Genomic DNA, 16,439 nt, shown 5'->3' on the forward strand with positions numbered 1-16,439 from the left:
GACAGTCTTCTCAACAACTGGTATCCACAGACAGGAAACAAAACCTTAATCTAAACTTCACACCTTATACCATTAAGTCAAAATATATCATATGTAAGCAGCAAACATAAAACTATACAACATTAGGGATAAATGCTTTTGTGACTTGGCATTTGGCAGAGATCTTAGATATGACATAAAAATCCATAAAGAAATCCAAGAAATACATACTTATTATAAATGTGACTTTATTAGAGAAATATCTATCAGAAATGTTGGGGGGGGACAAAGACAAGTGGAGATGATGAAAAAATATTAGCAAATCACTTACCCAAATGGCTTCAGAATATAAAAGTGGGAGGGACTTGGACAGACACTGCACAAAAGATGTAGCTATATGATAAATAGACAAAAAAAGATGCTATGGAAGCTGGAGAGATGGCTCGGTGGTTAAGAATACTGGCTGCTCTTCCAGGATCCAGGCTCAATTCTTAGCAATCACTTCGTGGCTTACAGTGGTCTGTACTTCCAGCTCTAGGGATCCAATGTTGCCTTCTGGCCTCCATGCGCACCACACACATGTCATGCAAATACATACATGCAAACAAAGCACTCATACACAGAAGTTAAACCTGAAAAATATTAGAACAACAGAAATGAAAATATAACATCCAGTTCCTAATAAACTGTTGTGCTCACACAGGGGAATACCACTCAGTATTTAAATGAGGAGTACTAATACAATCAATAGGATGTATCTCACTGATACTTAGTAGAGTGAAGGAATCAAATCACGAAGGTTATATATTGACAACTCTATTAATGATATTTTCAAAAAAGAGAATATAGCCTAGGATGTGATAAAAGTGGGTTTACATTAAAGAGTTCTTTGAGGTGACAGAACTTTCCTGTCTCCTGAGTAGAGTGAATCTGTATGTGTTAAAAAAAAAAAAAAAAAAAGGCTAGATTTTGCTTTTATTTGACAATTTAACTTAATAAACAAGTAGTACAAAATTCTTTCTTTTTGCTTTGGTTTTTCAAGACAGGGTTTTTCTGTGTAACAGCTCTGGCTGTCCTGGAACTCACTTTGTAGACAAGGCTGGCCTTGAACTCACAGAGATTCATCTACCTCTCCTTCCACCACCTGACAAGTAGTACAAATTTCTGATTAAACCTATCCATAAGAAATAACAGAAGTTCTCATCTTGGTAAATGGTATTTATCAAAACACTACAGTCTGAATATTAAAACAAGATGTTACAAAAATCTGATGAACACCAGGACTACATAGCCTGCTTGTCCTGTGGCTCTCTCCTGCTCCTCAGCAAGAAACTAGAGGTTTCAGATGTAATATCACATGGAAACCCAGAAAATGAGGATCCAACATGAATCGTGGATTTTTCTGCACACATACAACAGGAGTATGAGCCACAGCCTCTGCTGAGGAACAACCAAGCTTCAAGACCTCAAAAGAATGTGGGTAAACAACTTCTTTTGTCTTGAGGGAAATGGGATTTCTGAAGGTATGGACCATGAATTTACTGCTAATTTTCTTTAAGCCATAAAGAGGGTTGCTTCGAGAGAAATATGTGTGTGTGTGGTGAGGGGGTTGATGAAGGGATTTTTTTTTTCCAGAGGGCACCTTCACCCTACTCATTCCCTAGTCCACCTGTTTCATATACTGCAATAGCTACAGGAAGAAAGGATCATTTGACTCAGTTTGGAGGTTTCAGTCCATGGTCAATTGTCCCTGTTGATTTTTAAGACTGGTGAAACAACACACAGAGCATTATCTATGGCTGCCCTGACCTGTGCTGTCTGTAATCATGGTCTAGACAGATTTATGAGTAAATGCTGCAGCTCTGAGGGGAAGGGTACACTGGTACTCAGGAGTCAAGGAATACCAGTCACACTGTGCAACAAACCTCACACAAGAGACACAAGAGGTGGCTGCAGGAACTGAGCAAGAGACAAGTTTTATACAGGGTTTCTTGGGGGAGGTGTTTTCCAGGGTAGAGATTTCTAGGGTAGGGATTAGTTGGATTTCAAGTCCTGAGTTTGGGGCAAATCCAGGGATTGGTAGGTTTTCAAAATCAGGGATCATGGGTTTTGAAATCTGGAAGTGAGCTCAGACCTTTTACCCTACACTGTGTTCAGTAAGTGACTCAGTGCATTTTGTTCCCACCATTAGACAGAAGCAATCAAAATCCAATGAAATACTAGTATACTTCAAAAAAAAAATTTCTTTTTTCGTCTTATTATATGGCCCATGAAGGGACTGACTCTATCCAGCCCACGCATGGCAAACTCGGTTCTGGCAGGCCTTGCCCTACTCCATCCTCTTCTGCCTTGCTAAAAGTTTACATTTTTAAAGCTAGCCACCAAGGTTTATTTCCTTTCCTGAGGCTAACTAACGAGACCCAGCAATCAAAAGCCCCCTTTGGCTCACCTAATTAATATGCTCAATTAAAATTAAACACCTCATTCTAATTTGGAGTTTTCCTTTTTACCTTTATAAATGTCCATTTTCCTATGGGCCATGTCTGTCTCCTCTGGGACAAACACTCCTGCTTCCTCTCCCATGTTCCTGTCCCTTCTCCCTCTATCTCCTATCTTTGTCTCTTATTTCCTATCCTCTGTCCCTCTGGAGCAAATGAATCTTTGTGTTGAGAACTTGTTCTGGAGGGTTCTGAGCTGACCCCAATGCTTTCAGCCCAGGCTGTCTATAACTTCAGTCTCCTGAGTGCTAGGATTATAGGAGTACCCTACCACACATGGGACATACATACATACATACATACATACATACATACATACATATATATATATATATAAATTTTTATGTGTATGAGTGTTTTGCATACATGTGTCTGTGCACCATGTGGATGCATAGTGTTCATGGAGGTCGGAAGGAGTGAGATCCCTGAAACTTAAGTTACAGATGGTTGGTTGGTAGGCACTATGTGGGTGCTGGGAACTGAGTGCTCTTAACCACTGAACCATCTTTCCAGTCCATCCATCCCATCCCCCACCGTCCTTTAAAAGACAAGGTTCCCTCAGACTTGCTGCAGTCTAAGCCTCAGCCTTCTAAGTGTTGGGATTATGGGTGTGAACTACCACACCTGGCTTCATTCCTTCCTTCAGGGTTAACAAGACACTGTTACATTTAAAGCAACAAGCTAGTAAAATAAGTCTTTCTAGTAGAAGGAACATTTGCCAGTTGCTGGGAAACAATTTTCCTGACACTGGCCTCCCCAAACCCCACACTGGCCAAACTAAAGAAAATGGAAAGTCTTAAGAACCAGAAATAGGTGAAGACCTTAGTCTTGGGGATCAGTAACCTCCAGCCTCTATGCAAAGTATGTGCTTCTCTTGTTTAGCAGTTTCCTTCAAGGTTAAAGCCTTCCATCTTGAAGGGAAACTTTAGACAGGGTTTTAAAGAGAAGTGAAACAACAGGATCTTTTAGAACAGGATGTTCTAAAGGGATGTGAAATGCTCCATCCCACAGGGAAGCTCCTTTAAGCCAGGAAGATAGCGTCTCAAAATTGCTTCACAAAGTCCCTGAAACTGATCAGATTTGCTAGACCCCTCCACCCCGTGAGTATTTAAACAGTAAAGACTGGTCTCTCGGATCAGCTTAGCTTCTAGGAAGAAGCAAAGACAAGATAAGCAGGTTAAAGAGAGTAGCTGAGCTGTCTGGAAAAAGTTCAGACCCAACAGAACCATTAGGAAAGGACCACACACCCAACCTGTTGAGCTGCCTGTAGGTTGTTCAGTGTGTTCCAGGTTTCCAGCTTTTATAAACTGTCACCCATGATGCAGTTGGCTGAGTAATTTCTGCTCTTTTAACTAAACCTGGTGAAATGCATTGGTTCAGCAAGTTGGCACAGTGGTAACTGTACTTTGTTCCATCCTTGGTTCCCTATCTGAGGTGAACAGATGTTTGTAAATGTCTCCCCTGAAAAAGAGCAATGCCTGCTGATAACTCTATCAAAACATCACCCGTTTTTCACCTGCCTATTGCATGCTAGAGTGGTCACATCTACCTTCACCACATCTGACTCCATGATGTCACATGTGGCCAGGTAGAGCACACAGAAAAAGCACTAGAGAAACAGCCCACCTACCGTGATAGAGGTACCCTGGGCCTGCATCCATGTAGCAACTGAGGACCTTTGAAGGGACAGACACAATCTCCCCGAAGGAAGTGTCTTGTGCTGCAGCTCTAGTCAACAACATGCTTACATCCTGCAACCCACTGATCTCATCTGGAAAGTAGATGGCAGCAACTAACTTGGATCTGAAGATTTGTGTTTGCTGCTGTGGTGGTTTGAATGACAATGGAGCCCCATAGACTCATATATTTGAATACTTGTCCTGTGGTTGGTGGAGGTGTTTGGTGGCCTTGTTGGAGGCTTCAAAAGTCCATGCCATTCCCAGTTCACTCCTTCTCTGTCTCATGGCTGTTATCTAATCAGGTAAACTCTCAGCTACTGCTTTGGCACCAAGCCTTACTGTCTATTGCCATGCTCCACACCATGAAAGTCAATGTGCTCTATTACCCTCTGGAACCATGAACCCCAAATTAAATGTTTTTTTTTTTTTTTTTTTTTTTTTTTCCTGTAAGTTGCCTTGGTCATGGTATTTTGTCATGGTAACAGAAAAGTAACTAAAACAGTCAGTTATTCCCTGTTTGCCTACAGTATAGCTATATCCTGACAATTGTAAGATGTGAAATGACTTGCCAAAAACAGGAAAAAGAAAGTTAAGTCAGGAACTAAGGAGGTGGCTCGGTGGACAAGCATAGTTGTATGCGCAGTGAGGACCTGAATTCAAATCCCCAGATGTGATTATGCATGCCTATAAATCCAGTAATGAGAGGGGGAGAACAGAGGATCACACAAGCTTGTTGGCTACTACCAAGCTCCAAATTCAGTGACAAACCTAAATCAAGGGTAAGGCAGAAAGTGAGAGTAGGACATTTAACATCTTCCCCTGGCACACACACACAACACAAAGAACTTAGTTAAGGCCATCAAAACCTAATTTTGGTCACTACCTCTTGCCTTCCTACTTAGTTTTCTCAGGCTTGCAAAACTTAACTTTTAGAAACTATAAGTCTGACCAGTGATTTTTTTCCTTTTTTTGGGGGGAGTAAACTGTTTAAAATAATTAGTCATTGTTCTTTTGGCCCACTGATAGGCACCAGCAGACTCCTTTCCAGCATCTTTGTTGACATACCCAGCTTCAGACCAAAATGTGTGACAAATCACACATTATTTTATGTGTTTCTGCCAAACTCTGGTACCCCATTCTGGGACAATTTAAATGAAGTCCTGTGTCCAGAGTAACGTTTTAGAAAGATGTATGGAACAGAGGAAGTGGTAGTAAACCCAGGGGACAGACAGCACACTTGTGTTCTGGTGTTGAGCAAGGCTAGGCATGCCTCAGTGGTGAGCATCTACAGCACTTCTCAGGAGAACAGAAACCCCTTGGCACACCTGAGGTCAGATCCCCTGCAGATACAGAAACTGGGGATGCTCAATTTCCTTTTACAAAACAACTAATTTTTATACAATATGTCAGGCATGGTGGCCTACACCTTTAATCCTGGCACTCAGGAGGCAAAGGAAGGCAGATCTCTGTGAGTTAGAGGCCAGTTTGATCTACATAGTGAATTCTAGGGCAACTAGGACTACAGAGAGACTCTGACTCAAAAAACCCAAAAAGCTAAAAAAAAAAAAAAAAAAATCAAAACAAACACAAAAAAAATCTGTGTATTTTTATGATGATTTTTCCATCCCTGGATGACTGAGCCTAGAGACGAGAGGGATGATCATACTCTGTAACACATGACCTGTCATAAGCTCTTACAGACACTTCAGGTAAAACATTTCCAGTCCAGATTTTAGTTAAGTTTTTCTTCTGCTTTTATTACAAGCATATAATATTAATTGGCAAAACACGGAATACAAGCTTCACTATCATGAAATCAAAACATTAAGCAATATTCCAAAAAAGATTACAGACAAAAACTAGCCACTGATGGTACAAAAATTACACACTAACACAATCATAAAAAATGTAAACTTTCAAATTAAACAGTCAAAAAATCTGAACCTGCATCATTTCATACACCATGATGGTTGTTAGCTGTGGCTGCATTCCAAGGTGAGAGCTCAGGTGCAGGTGGTGGTGCTACTGTATGACCTGATGTTACTTTCCCTTGGGAAAAGTGTGTCTGGTACAAGTTGAGAGCTGGAACTGACATGCTAAAGTAACACACACACACACACACACACACACACACACACACACCCCTACCTACCTACCTCACGGCACACTTTAGTTCTTTCTCCAAATGGGAGTAAGTGACTATAGGAACACTGATTGTGAGAGCCACAGCACCACACAGCTGTTCCTGATGGGGGCCTGAATGGTAGTACTCCCTGACTGGAGGAATTCAAGATATGCAGACTGTGGTGCGATTAAGTGATTTGTATATTTATTATCAAGGCAGAGAGAAAACTTGTTTTCATGTTAAGGTACCCTGTGATGTGTTGGGGTTTAAATGATTTCCTGAGGAAACAGATACTGTGTGTGTGTGTGTGTGTGTGTGTGTGTGTGTGTGTGTGTGAGAGAGAGAGAGAGAGAGAGAGAGAGAGAGAGAGAGAGGGAGGGAGAGAGAGAGAGACAGATGGAGAGGGGAGGAGAGTATTCACAATCTGCATTGAACTCAGTCGGCTCATTCCTGGAACACTTACTCTAAAGACACATTTCAGAGCACTGTGAAACACCACCCTGTATGCCTTCAGAAACAAAACACACTAGCTTCTAAAGATTCTGATGCCAGGGCAGGCATTGGGGCCAGTAGGTCTGTGAAGAGCAGCACTGTCAGTTTCATAGGTGGAGACAATGAAATCCAAACCCCCAGGATGGCTCAGCCACAGACTCAGCTCAAGGACTTTGGGTGTACTCATGTTAGCCAAGCCTAACATAGTGCCAACCTCATCACTTCCTGCCAGGTTGCTTATCTTTTCATATTGATGGAACACATCTACACACACACACACACACACACACACACACACACACACACACACACACACACACACACACACGCAATCCCAGTAACAGCATTCTTATAATAACAGTGGAAAAGGCAAAACCAAATAGCTGAATGCACAAATACCGAGATTCCACCTATATTCCCTTTCAATTTAGTAGAATCAATGCTAGATCACAATTTAAACACTCTAATAATGCATGTTGGAACCTATTGCACAAAAGCATAAAAATGCTCTTCATCCCTATAAAAACATACAAACCAAAGGCTACAAAAAGTAAAAGAAGCTTGCAAAACATCTCACAATTTTATCTTATATGCCTGTAAATAAAGCTGGACCACAGAAACCAAACAACTGGATGGGAAAATATGATAGAAGGCTTAAAATAGAATAAATAATTTTATAAAGTTTTCTTTTTTTTAACCCCCCAAATCTTAAATTCAATATTATATATTCTATCTGAGTTTTCTAAAATTTTCATGAAAATGGTATTGAGCGAGACCACGTGCTGGGAGGCTGGTCCCGGGGCTGCTAGTTGGATGCACCGATTTCTAGCATCGGCAGCTATGAAAACAACTTCACAGGAGCTCCGCCTGCTGAGATAGCTGGACAGGACCAATCACCAACTAATCCTAGTGTTTATGCTGGAAAAATAAAATTTGGCCTTGGATGTCACATGGAGCTTGGCAGGAGTGAAATAAGGCGCCTGGAAACTTCCATCTGGCCCACAGTCACTCTGCTTCATCTAGGAGAAGGTAAGGCTACAGGTCAGACCAAAGGGCAGAAGGGCATTGGGAAACTGTCTGCAGTACAGACAGGCGCAAGATGGAATCTTAGAAAAATAGGTATTTTTGCTGCTGAGGTTTATCAGGTTAACGTGATGACAGAAGCAGGGCTGTTGGGACAGTGGTGCCCAGCTAGGACATCAGTTGCGACTCTGCCTCGCTGAATACTTAGATCTATCAACTTAGCACCATAGCAAAGTCAAGTGGTTCTAAAAGTAGCTACAAAGTTACAAATATATATCATGAGATTATATAGCCATACTAAGTTTGATCTGAACTGTAAATTAACCTTTTTTTTTTTTTTTTAAATTTGGAGGTTTCTAACTGTTTAACTCTTCTTTAGTTTCACCACATGGGAAAACACCTAAATTCTAATGTAACTGCATTGTGAGAACACGGTCTTGCAGAATGCTTCAGCAGCACTTGTGTTCTGAGGTAGACAGGTAATATTTACGCATAAACCCTTGTATAGTAACTCTAGAAATGATTTGGATGAACAGCAAACTCAGGAAACTGAATAATTCAGACAGTCCTGGACTTAAATACAGAGGTTAATTTTGATCAATTCCAAACAAAGAGCTTGCTTTTGTTTTAGGAGGTTACACATTAAAGATTGAGTTAATTTGGATGTTTTATCCTAAGTAACATTAGGTCTCCCTAGTCGCTGCTTCTGACACTATGTAAGAGAAAGAGGAAGTAGAAGAAAAAGTGGGTGTAGATGAACCCAACCCTGACTGTCAAAGCAAATGCAAGAAAGACTCCAAGTTGCTAAGTCGAAGACTGAGGAAGCCTGGCCCTAAGGGACACACACTAAGATTCTTATCTGCCCACCAAAAGCAGAGGTACTGCTGGGATTACAGGGTTCTGCAAGTCCCATGGGGCCTAGGAGGGCAAGAAGTGGTAAAAGTAAGAGGGCACCCAGACTCTGGGAACCCCAAGACCCTTCTCCTTACTTTTGCCTTCATGCCCCTTAAGACAGAATAAAGTTGGACATGCTGGCATCTTATTCTCTAACCCAACAAAATAAAACATAACAAATTACATATGAAGTGGGAGGTTAACAAATAGTATCCTGTCTGTGACTGGAAAAGCAACTTCTGTTGACCAGGTTGCTCAGTTACCTTTCCTGAAAAAGAGACCCAAAGAATGCATGTTAATCCCATGAACAGGAAGGCAAGTCTGGAAATACCAACCACCAGGAACATGGAGGCTAGAGGCTACCTCCCAAGTGTCTTTACAAGGTCTCCCTACAGGATGGCTTGTGCTGTTTAGTAAGTGACAAACACAGCCACCACATCTTGCCAGCAGAAGGAAAACAAAAAGGGAAAGGCAGGAACTTCAGTGATGGTCTTTCCGAGGAAAAGTTTTCAAGGACTTTTCAACAAGCCAGCACTGCACTGACCATATCACTTCGGTTTGCCTTACCGAAGGTGCTGGAACTGCAGCTACACGACACTGGGGAGTGATGAAGTGTCTTGCCTTGCCCACCCAGCACAGGCCACTATTCCAGGATGCACAGCACAAGACTCAATCAAACTTGGGAATGGGTACTCTAGAAGTGGGAAATTAAACACCATGGTTAAATAATAGTATTACTGCAAGCCTCTTTGGGTATACTTTAAATTAAATTTTTATATATCTCTAAGTCTTCAGGAAGCTAAAGGCAACATAAATATATACCACAAAAAGACTTTCAATAACTTAGGAAGGGCTTAATGAAAGTACAAGTATTTCTGAGGCTTATCATGAAACCTAATCCATGAATTAAACTAAAATGAACTCAGATTCTCAAGACCTGTAAAGCAAGCAGAGGTGCTGTATTCTGTATTCAGATGTGGTGTGGAAACATGTCACTGTTTCACTTATTCTCTGGCCTGGGGACATGAAGCAGAGACGAGCGAACTGCAAAGTGTTTTCATCCTTTGTAAACGCGTGCTGGTAGTGTCTTGTTGGGAGTGGATTTTCTTATACAAAAGTTATAAATATTCTCTATTCAGAAATCTGGTCCACATGGCACCCAGAGGCAACATTTCACAGCACATTTTGCCATGTAGAACACTGGGTGTGGGCTGAGTCTGGCTGGGCTTACAGCAAGTCCATCTTGGGTCTGTAGTGTAGCAGGAGGGGCGCCTTCTGCAAGACAAAAACAAAGGTGGCTCAAGGCACTCAAACTGCAGGCACACACACTGTATCAGCAATGCCACTACTGAATCTAGTTCTGGCAACAAGGGGTCTCAGGTGACCCAGTGGTCACCTGTGTGATGTTTGGGGCTCATGAAAGAACCTGTGAAGCCAGAGCCTTAATTTGTTCCCCCTGCTACTACACTAGCTCTGGTCTCTCCTATGCAGTTTCTAATACTCTTCCAAACCTTGTCCTGGTCAGTACCAACTACGAGTTATCCTGGTCTTTGACTGGCCCCATTGTCTCCACCCCCTTCTTCCTGAGCAGAAACATAGCTAGAAGTAAAAGAGCTGCATTCCAGTCCTGAGCAGGGACCACAACACCAGTTTCCTGACTCAGACAGGGAGTTTGTTCCAACTATGGCAGCTACCACATCTGGTGGCTGCACTCAGGGGATTGAGTGGGGTGGTGATTAAAGACCCTGGTTAAGTGGATGATTCCAGAAAGACAGCTGTTCCACAGCCATGTCTGCAAATAGAAGACATGCACAGCAAGTAAGGATCAAGAATCTAACTAAAACCTGGCATCCAAACCTGGCTCACCTTGAATCTCCACCTTGTAACAACCACAAACTTGAGAGTGTGGTCCTTGCCCAGGATCTCCTCGTTGCATAAAATGTCCAGCTGGTGGGAGAAGGGGCTTCAATTAGGAACATATTCAACCTAGCTTTAGAAAGAGGCCAATGGTGACAGTATGAACAATAAATAATCTCATATATTTTGAAACAAGCCCTCCCCAGTCATGTGGGAATATAGCTTGTTTGGTTATTCACTTACCTGTATCATCTAATTTAGACGCCAGCAGCAAACATGCGTTATAACAGAAAAGGAACATTTCTGTTAAGACTAAAACTTCTTCTTCAGGGGTCAAAGATATAGTGGTATATTTCATGGTTGTATTGCATTGGTCCCAAGAGGCTTAGCCCAGATGCTCTGTGCATCAATGATACCTGCCCTGTCCCTACCCTGGCTCTGGGCTTCTCTAATGAAGTTCTGGGGGAATCACATGTGACCTCAAGTCACCTGTCTTTCCTCTAAGTGGTAGTGAGCTATAAATTCCTGTGCTCACCCACTGACCGTTGAAGGGCCTAGCCACCACCAACAGTTCAGTAAGCTACAGCAGTGATCCAGGTTACCCAGACAGCAAGGTGGGAAGGCATACCAAAAAAATTAACAAGACAATTTCTCTTAACATGAAGAACATAGGGCCTGGTCCACACAGAGCACATATGACCTTATCCACAGGGCCTTCTTCACATACAGCTGCAGTAACTGATCTACACCCACCTGCTGGTCTACACCATCATGGGTTTCAGACCAGGATACTTTCACCACAGCTGCCCTGACCACTATCCCTTACTCCTAGCTATGCTGTTCTAGGTGTAGTGGGGGGAAATGTGCTCTTGGACTTTTTCTCATTTATTTAATAGGCTTTATTACTTAGAGCACTTTTAGGCTCTCTCATTCATCTTACATACACATTCCCATGGAGACTAGACTGTTATGGCATGTGGGTTGTGTATCCTGTCCTTCAATCTGTGAGGAGCCACCTGGCTATAATTTTCCTAACAATATAGCCTATTCCCAATTGCACCTAATTGTGGTTCTGTGCCTCCTTGTCTGAAGCCTAATGTTTATAGGTGTATTTGGCCAGTGCTGACCACCAACCCCCCCAACCTCCCCACCCCCGCTCCAGGCTCATCTGGATAGCACCTGCCATTATATAATCTGTGCATGGGTACTTGAAGAGGTACATGGTGATGTCTCACTATTTTTTTTTTAAAGTTTGTATGTTCCTAAGTGTGTGAATCAATGACCCAGATGGTCTTAGTATGTTCCTAGGCAGGTGACAAAGGCTATTCTCACAGGCCACACAGGAGTGCATGTTTCTCGTAGACAGAATGATGAGTAGAAAACCAACCTCTGGGTCCATAAAAGCTCAACTGTCTGCTGTTACCTTGTTTACCTTACGACAAACAAGCTGCAGATAAGCTACTACCCTCAGGCATAATGCTCTCACCCAGTTCTTATGACTTGCTCTTAGTACTTACTGTCTCCCTTCCTTATCCAATATCCATGACAAAGCGCCCCACATTTCACATACATTAGGGATTACAGGGCTCTGAGAGCAGTATGAGATCCACCTGGGACACTCATGAGCCAGTTGCAATGAAAATGCTTCACTTCTTGCTGGTCCTCATGCAGAAATGCTCCTGCACATGGAAGGCAGTCTCCCTTGAACTGCCTGATATCCCCGGCTCTGTATGGTGCACAGAAGCTACTTCAAGTCAAGATGTACATCTTTACCTTCATAGGGTCCAAGACTCTCCTCTACTTCATTCTTCAAATAAACCAAATCTAGACTTTCCTTTTTCCTGTGGTTGGTTCAGGGCTGAGCACTGGGACCTTTGACCTGAGTCTGATACACAGCTCTAAAGGAGCACTGTGGCAGAACTGCCAGGAATGTCTTTCAGTGTGGCTATAATTAAACTGCACAGACTTGGCAATTGATAAACAGTTAATATAACCAAACATTAACATAGTTTAATAGAATACAATCAACAATTAATATAACTGGTTAACAGGTAATATGTGCTAGAATTCTGGTCATAATGTAGGTACTTGATATCATTGCAGGCTATAACAGAACAGAAGAGATTCCCCAGGTACAGGTCCTGATTTAAAGATCTCCCCAATGCTCTGCCTCCTAGTATCATGGGGCTAAAATGGAGTTTTCAGCACAAGAAGATCCTCTTGCCCTGTAGTTTCTAGGGTCTTGTGGTCAGGTCATTTCAGTCTCTCCCTCTGTTATCTCTTATCCTGCCTCCCCTGACCTGTTTCTAAAATCTTCCACTGCAGTCTAATGCAAGATGCTTGTCACTGGGTTTAGGCTTAGCAGATAATCTGAGATATTACACCTGCCAAGACCTTCTTCCGGTGGATTCCTGTTGTAATATTGGCTCAATGGCTAGCACAGCTCTATATACTACTCTACAACTATTCTCAACCACTCACATGTACCTGCTGCAACATGCTGGACCTTCTGTCTTGACAGGGGTCTATGTGTTCTCTAAGTCCTTTTCCACATAGCCTCAGAACTCTTTTTAGGCAACACTTCACATCACTGACCCTTCCTTGATGCAGCAGGATCAGCTTCTACTGTTCTTGCCCAAGTGGCACATACACCTAGGTTTCTGAGCACATGTGCTTACAAGCCTCTACCATGAACCTCCACAGCAAGCTCTGGGTTTCTGGGTCTACTTTGTTTTCAGTTATTAATCTGTAAGTGTCATATCTGTCTCCGTTCATTAACCCACTCATTACATTAAAAGACAAAGTTCTGGAACTACAGAAATGGCTCAGTGCTCTACATAAGGTCCTGAGTTCGGAGACTAGCACCCTCATAAAAATCTTGGCATAAGCCAGCCAGTAGTGGCACAAGCCTTTAATCCCAGCACTTGGGAGACAGAGGCAGGTGGATCTCTATGAGTTCAAGGCCAGCCTGGTCTACAGAGCAATTTCCACAGTAGAAGAAGAGAACTGACTTTTGCAAGCTCTCCTCTGATCTACATGCAAGTACCACTGCATATGTACGCGCGCACGCATACACGCATACACACACACACACACATACACACACACACACCCCAAATCTAATTAAAACATGTTTTAAAAATCTCCAAACAAGACTAGTAAAAGGAAGGATGTGCATGTTTGGCTGTTATTCTGACAAACAAGACAGGGAAGAAGGACCCAATTCCACTCTCTGGCTGACAGCTACCTCATTGAAGGAGGAGAGATTGAGCTTCTTGGCGATGAATTTCTTCAGGTGCAGCACTGTGGCTTGGGCTGAGCATCTGATCCACTTCCGCTTCAGGCCCCGTAGTTTGCTGCTATTGCATTCCAGACAGATGCTTACCTGGAAAAGAAAATATATGAGGTCAGGACTGCCACTCTCGGACTTTTCCTGGATGAGCACTAATAGCTTTTTGAAATTGGAACAACACTGTAGAAGGATTGTTACCTCAGTCAGTTTATACCTCCTTTTAAAACCTCCTTAAGAGTATTTGTGTTGCCGAGAAACACTCTAGCATGTCAATTCTAGTCTTAACTTATAGTCATCCTGAGAGTTATGTGTCTGATTTGTCAAGGGCACTGAGTCCCTCGTGCTCTCAAGTGGCTGCCCTTGTCCAGACAGGTCCTGAACTGAGAAAGATTTGTGAAAGAAACAGGTGTGTTCTTGACATAAAAGGCCACAAGAAAAGCCTTAGCTGACACGAAAAAGGGTGCTCTGGGTGAGCCATTGTTTCCCATGGTCAGAGTATAGGTGGAAATGGAAACTTGCAAGTAGAGTTCACTGCTGGATGCTAACAAGTCGGGGGTTCTAGGCAAAGCAATGGAATCTGTTGCATAGAGACAAAGCCTTATTCCAGGACTGTAGAGAAAGCCCCTTCAACATGGGTTCACTCAAACCTCTGAAAATTCATGTAAAGGAATTAAAAAGAAGGATTAAAACATAAGATACTGAGTAAAGAAATTATGCAGGCATAAAAATATAACTTCTAAAAATAGTAAACATATTCACTAAAGCTAAAAATACTAGGTCCCTTAACTGCTCAAGATTAAAAAAAAAAAAAAAAAAACTTTCTCAAGTATCATTTGAGGAAATTACTAGCAAGAATTTAAGTTTAAAAGGCAAAGATCGAATTAAAGTATCAGAATTAAGGAAGCCAACAAGGAAGACAGATGGGCGAATCCCACAGACTTGCACAATCCCACAGAGGGACAAGAGAAGGCGAAATTTAAAATTAAGTTCCCTGAAGAATGAAAGACATAAACCTGCAGACCAGGAAAGCAAATGATCAAATGAAAAGAAAAGGGCTGGAGAGATGGTTTATGGGTAAAGGATGTGATGTTTTTCCAGGAGACCCAAGGGTTCAGTTCTCAGAACCACCTGTAACTTGAGCTCCAGGGTATCCAATGCTTTCTTTTGGCCTCCACAAGCACCTGCACACACGCCAGGCAGTTGTGACACATGCGTTTAATCCCAGCTCTCAAGAAGCAGAGGCAGGCTGACCTCCATGAGTTTGAGGCCAGTCTGGTCTACAGAATGAGTTCTAGGTCAGGCAGAACTACAAAGAGAAACCCTGCCTCAAAAAACAAAACAACAAAAAAAGGAGGAGGAAGAAGAAAGGGGGCAACTTAAAGTACAAATTCTTCATATATGTATGTATGTATGTATGTATGTATGTATGTATGTGTGTGTATATATATATATGTATATATATATATAATTTTTATTTTACATATTGATCCTAGTTCCCTCTCCCTCCCTCCCATTCCCCTCAACACCCCCCCATCCTACTCACCCCCCACTCCACAGGGAGAGTGATGCCTTCCAGGAGGGATCATCAAAATCTGACAAGTCATTTGGAGTAGGGACTAGGCCCTCCCTTCTGCCTCTAAGCTAAGGGAGTATCCCTCCATAGGGGATGTGCTCCCAAAGTCCTTTTGTGCACCAGGGATACATCCTGGTTCCTCTGTCAGAGGTCCCTTAGGCTGCCCAGGCCTTCTAACTGAGACCCATGTTCAGGGGGTCTGGGTTGGTATAATGCTGGTTTCCCAGCTATCAGTCTAGGGGCCCATGAGCTCCCCATTGTTCAGGTCAGCTGTTTCGGTGGGTTTCTGTAGCCTGGTCTTGATGCCTTTGCTCATCACTCTTCCCTCTCTGCAACTGGATTCCAGGAGTTCGTCTCAGTGTTTAGCTGGAAAGTACAAATTTCTTAACATACCTTAATTAAAAGATAAAAAGACACTATGTACGGGTTGCACACAACTTTAATCACAGGCAGAAGCAGAGACAGGTAGGTGCATCTCAGTGAGTTCAAGGCTAACCTGGTCTACAAAGCTAGTTCCAAGACAGCTGGGCTACAACAGAGAAACCCTCTCTCAAAAAAAGCAAAACACAAAACAAACAAAAAAACAAAAAAAAGGAACACCACAGATTGAGGTAGAACATTGCTAAGACAATGGCATAGGTCTGTCATCCCAGTACTTGAGGGGAGGTAGAGGTAGGTGGATCAAGAGTTCAAGATCAACCTCAGCTACAGATTATTTCCAGTCCAGCTTGCTCTATGTGAAACCCTGTCTCTAAAAACAAAGAAACAAATAAAGAAAAAAACCAGAGAGAAAGGAGGCACCAATCAAGTGGTCAAAAACAGATTATTATTAAATTACATTATAGAACAAGAATGAAAAAGAGATCCTGTCAAACAACTTGGAAAAGACTGGTTCAGGAAGACAGATAGGAAGGAGTATTTTGACAGAAGCTCCACCCCAGCCTCTGGTATCCATATACCCAAATAGTCTGGAATGTTCTGGTGGAAGTTCCACACCAAGCCCCCAAGGCCTCTCGCCCACCTTTCT

At 42.4% G+C, this 16,439-nt stretch overlaps 1 protein-coding gene across 1 annotated transcript in view; it reads right to left on the reverse strand.

Moving 5' to 3' along the window:
- Positions 1-8,428: 8,428 nt before the first annotated feature.
- Pcgf3 (polycomb group ring finger 3) overlaps positions 8,429-16,439 on the reverse strand; it is a 37,005-nt gene continuing 28,994 nt past the window's right edge. Inside the window, exons 9-11 of the mRNA XM_051198053.1 lie at positions 13,795-13,932; positions 10,557-10,637; positions 8,429-9,965 (exon numbers count right to left, since the gene is read on the reverse strand). Coding sequence (XP_051054010.1) covers positions 9,918-9,965; positions 10,557-10,637; positions 13,795-13,932 — 267 coding nt within the window. The 3' untranslated portion in view covers positions 8,429-9,917. The remainder of the gene's footprint in view (positions 9,966-10,556; positions 10,638-13,794; positions 13,933-16,439) is intronic.

This window comes from Phodopus roborovskii, unplaced genomic scaffold (assembly GCF_943737965.1).
Source record: "Phodopus roborovskii unplaced genomic scaffold, PHOROB, whole genome shotgun sequence".
NCBI lineage: Eukaryota > Metazoa > Chordata > Mammalia > Rodentia > Cricetidae > Phodopus > Phodopus roborovskii.